Here is a 3,731-nt window from a genome sequence, read left to right on the forward strand (position 1 = left end):
GCTGATGGACAGAGAGGCCTGGTGTGCTGTAGTTCATGGGGTTTCAAAGAGTTGGACAGGAATGAGCAACTGAATTGACTGCTGATTGATAGGTTGTTGGACGATAATTTTCTACCACTTTGGAAAATAAATCGTTGTCATCCAGCAAATCCGTACATACTCATACCCTACAAACTGGCATTTTCTTTCCTAGGCATGTATATGGAGATTCTTGACTTACAAGCACAAGGAATCAGACGTTTACAGCAGCATTGTCTTTGTGTGGGAAGAAAACATTAGGACATCATGTCTTCAAGACCAAAATACGTGTGTTGTAAATTGTGACATTTTGATATACTAGGATTCTGTGCCTCACTGAATTAGAACTATGACTCTATATAGATTTATCTTAGAGATATAATGATAAAGAAGACAGTTGCCAAAGAATATATAGCATGATGCCATTTAGCATTGATTTAAAATTGATGCTTTCAAATTGTGTTGCTGGAGAAGACTCTTGAGACTCCAACAGTAACACCTTTTTGTATAAATTTTAAAAATCTGCCAAAAACTTGTTATTTGGGATGAATGCATGCATGATAAAGGTATTAAGAGATGTACTGCAACTATAGCACTACATTCAGAGTAATGGTTAGGTCTGGAGGGTAGAGAAAAAACAAGTGCAGTGAGAAAGGATACAAGGGCTGCACAAGTATTGATCATGTTTTATTTCAAAAGGCAGGTAGTGAGTGTACAGATTTTAACTGTATTACTCGTTAAAGTTGTCTATGGTTGAAATATTAATTTTTAAAAAAAAATTAAGGACTAAAAATAATGTAGATAAAATGCTACAAGGATAATATGCATTACACAAAAATATGAAAATTGCTAAAAATTGTAAACACTGATACCTATGCAATTAGATGAGTAAATAATTGCACAAAAAATTCACAAGAAGACTAAACAAGTGAAAAGATGCTCAAGCTCAATAATAAGCAAAGAAATATGAGCCTCAATATTCAAATATCTGTAAATACTGAAGTATCTTCTGCTGCCATCACATACTCAACCTTTGCATCTAGTAATTTATTTCTGAGACTCTGTTTTCCAAAAGTCATCACTAACTTCTGACAATTATTCTCTTTGAATTATGGAATTACAGGTCTTTTTCTTCCTATTTTACATAATTCTTTTAAAATATTATCACTTTTAATATTTAAAAAAATTAAGTGGTGTGCTAATACCTGTTGATAGTATACTTATAAATCAGCAACATTCCCTAGCTGCTATTGCTGTCTAACCAATTAAGGGATTTCCAGAAATACATGATATGCAGATGATACCACCCTTATGGCTAAAAATGAAGAACTAAACAGTGTGCTGATGAAAGTGAAAGAGGAGAGTGCAAAAGTTGGCTTAAAGTTCAACATTCAAGAAACTAAGATCATGGCATCTTGTCCCATCACTTCATGGCAAATACATGGGGAAACAATGGAAACAGTGAGAAACTTTATTTTCTTGGTCTCCAAAATCACTGCAGATGGTGACTGCAGCCATGAAATTAAAAGATGCTTGTTCCTTGGAAGAAAAGCTATGACCAATATAGACAGCATATTAAAAAGCAGAGACATTATTTTGCAGATAAAGGTCTGTATAGTCAAAGCTATGGTTTTTCCAGTAGTCATGTATGGATGTGAGTTGGACTATAAAGAAAGCTGAGTGCCAAAAAAATTAATGCTTTTGAACTGTGTTGGAGAAAACTCTTGAGAGTCCCTTGGACTGCAAGGAAATCAAATCAGTCAATCCTAAAGGAAATCAGTCCTGAATAGTCATTGGAAGGACAGATGCTTAAGCTGAAGCTCCAGTACTTTGGCCACCTGATGTGAAGGACTGACTCATTGGAAATGACCTTCACTCTGAGAAAGATGGAAGGCAGGAGGAGAAGGGGATGACAGATGATGAGATGGTTGGATGGTATCACTGACTGGATGGACATGAATTTGGGCAAGCTCCAGAAGTTGGTGATGGAAAGGGAAGCCTGGCATGGGGTTGCAAAAAGTCAGACATGAATGAGCAACTAAACTGAACTGAGAAAAACATTTATTTCTGTTTCATTGACTCTGCTAAATCCTTTGACTGTGTGGATCACTACAAACTGTGGAAAATTATTCAAGGGATGGGAATACGAGACCACCTTACCTGTCTCCTGAGAAATCTGTATGTAGATCAAAAAGCAACAGTTAGAACCAGACATGGAACAACGGACTCAAAATTGGGAATGGAGTACATCAAGGCTATATATTGTCACCCACCTATGCAGAGCACATCATGCAAAATGCCAGGCTGATGACTCACAAGCTGGAATCAAGATTACTGGGAGAAACATCAACAACCTTAGATATGCAGATGATACCACTCTAATGGCAGAAAGCAAAGAGGAACTAAAGAGTCTCTTGATGAGGGTGAAAGAGGAGAGTGAAAAGGCTGGCTTAAAACTCAACATTCAAAAAACTAAAATCATGGCATTCTGGTCCCATCACTTCATGGCAAATAGATGGGGAGAAAGTGGAACCAGTAACAGACTTTGTTTTCATGGACTTCAAAGTCACTGGATAGTGACTGCAACCATGAAATTAAAAGATGCTTTCTCCTTGGAAGAAAATCTATGGCTAAGCTAAGCTAAGTCACTTCAGTCATGTCCAACTCTGTGTGACTCCATAGACAGCATCCCACTAGGCTCCCCCATCCCTGGGATTCTCCAGGCAAGAACACTGGAGTGGGTTGCCATTTTCTTCTCCAATGCATGAAAGTGAAAAGTGAAAGTGAAGTCCCTCCGTCATGTCCGACTCTTAGTGACCCCATGGACTGCAGCCTACCAGGCTCCTCCACCCATGGGATTTTCCAGGCAAGAGTACTGGAGTGGGGTGCCATTGCCTTCTCCATGGCAAACCTAGACAGCATATTAAAAAACAGAGACATCACTTTGCCAACCAAGGTCCAAATAGTCAAAGCTATGATTTTTCCAGTAGTCATGTATGGATGTGAGAGTTGGACCATAAAAAAGACTGAACACTGAGCAATTGATGCTTTCATATCGTGGTGCCAGAGAAGACTTTTCAGAGTCCCTTGAGCAGCAAGAAGATCAAATCCTAAAGGAAATCATCCATGAATATTTATTAGAAGGATTGATGCTGAAGCTGAAGCTCCAGTACTTTGACTACCTGATTCAAAGAGCCAATTCATTGGAAAAGACCCTGATGCTGGGAAAGATTGAGGGCAAGGAAAGAAGAGGGCTGCATAGGATGAGATGGTTAGATAGCATCACCAACTCAATGGACATGAGTTTGAGCAAACTCCAGAAGATACTGAAGGACAGGGAAACCTGGCATGCTGCAGTACATGGGATTGAAAAGAATCAGACATGACTTAACAAAGCTAACAAATGACATTTAAATACCTTATAATGATTATTTTGTTCTTGAGCAAGCAACTTGATTTTAAAATAATGGTCATATTTGTATATAAATTTATAGTTTTTTCTTTTCTCTTTAGGAAAAAAAAGAAAGGAAGGAAAGAATTGAACGAAAACAAAAGAAACACCATCCCTTTCTTGAAAATGAGACACTTCCTCCATGGAGCCCTCCAAGTAGAACTGTGTTCTCAAAAGTGTTTTGATAATTCTGAAAACTAAGATCATGGCATCTGGCCCCATCACTTCATGGCAAATAGATGGGAAAACGATGGAAACAGTG

At 38.0% G+C, this 3,731-nt stretch overlaps 1 protein-coding gene across 1 annotated transcript in view; it reads left to right on the plus strand.

Annotated features, from left to right (window-relative positions):
- Nucleotides 1-3,731, plus strand: part of MAP9 (microtubule-associated protein 9) — a 46,370-nt gene extending 42,639 nt beyond the window's left edge. Inside the window, exon 14 of the mRNA XM_010840707.1 lies at nt 3,532-3,731. Coding sequence (XP_010839009.1) covers nt 3,532-3,654 — 123 coding nt within the window. The 3' untranslated portion in view covers nt 3,655-3,731. The remainder of the gene's footprint in view (nt 1-3,531) is intronic.

This window comes from Bison bison, unplaced genomic scaffold, assembly GCF_000754665.1.
Source record: "Bison bison bison isolate TAMUID 2011002044 unplaced genomic scaffold, Bison_UMD1.0 scf7180017864146, whole genome shotgun sequence".
Classification (NCBI taxonomy): domain Eukaryota; kingdom Metazoa; phylum Chordata; class Mammalia; order Artiodactyla; family Bovidae; genus Bison; species Bison bison.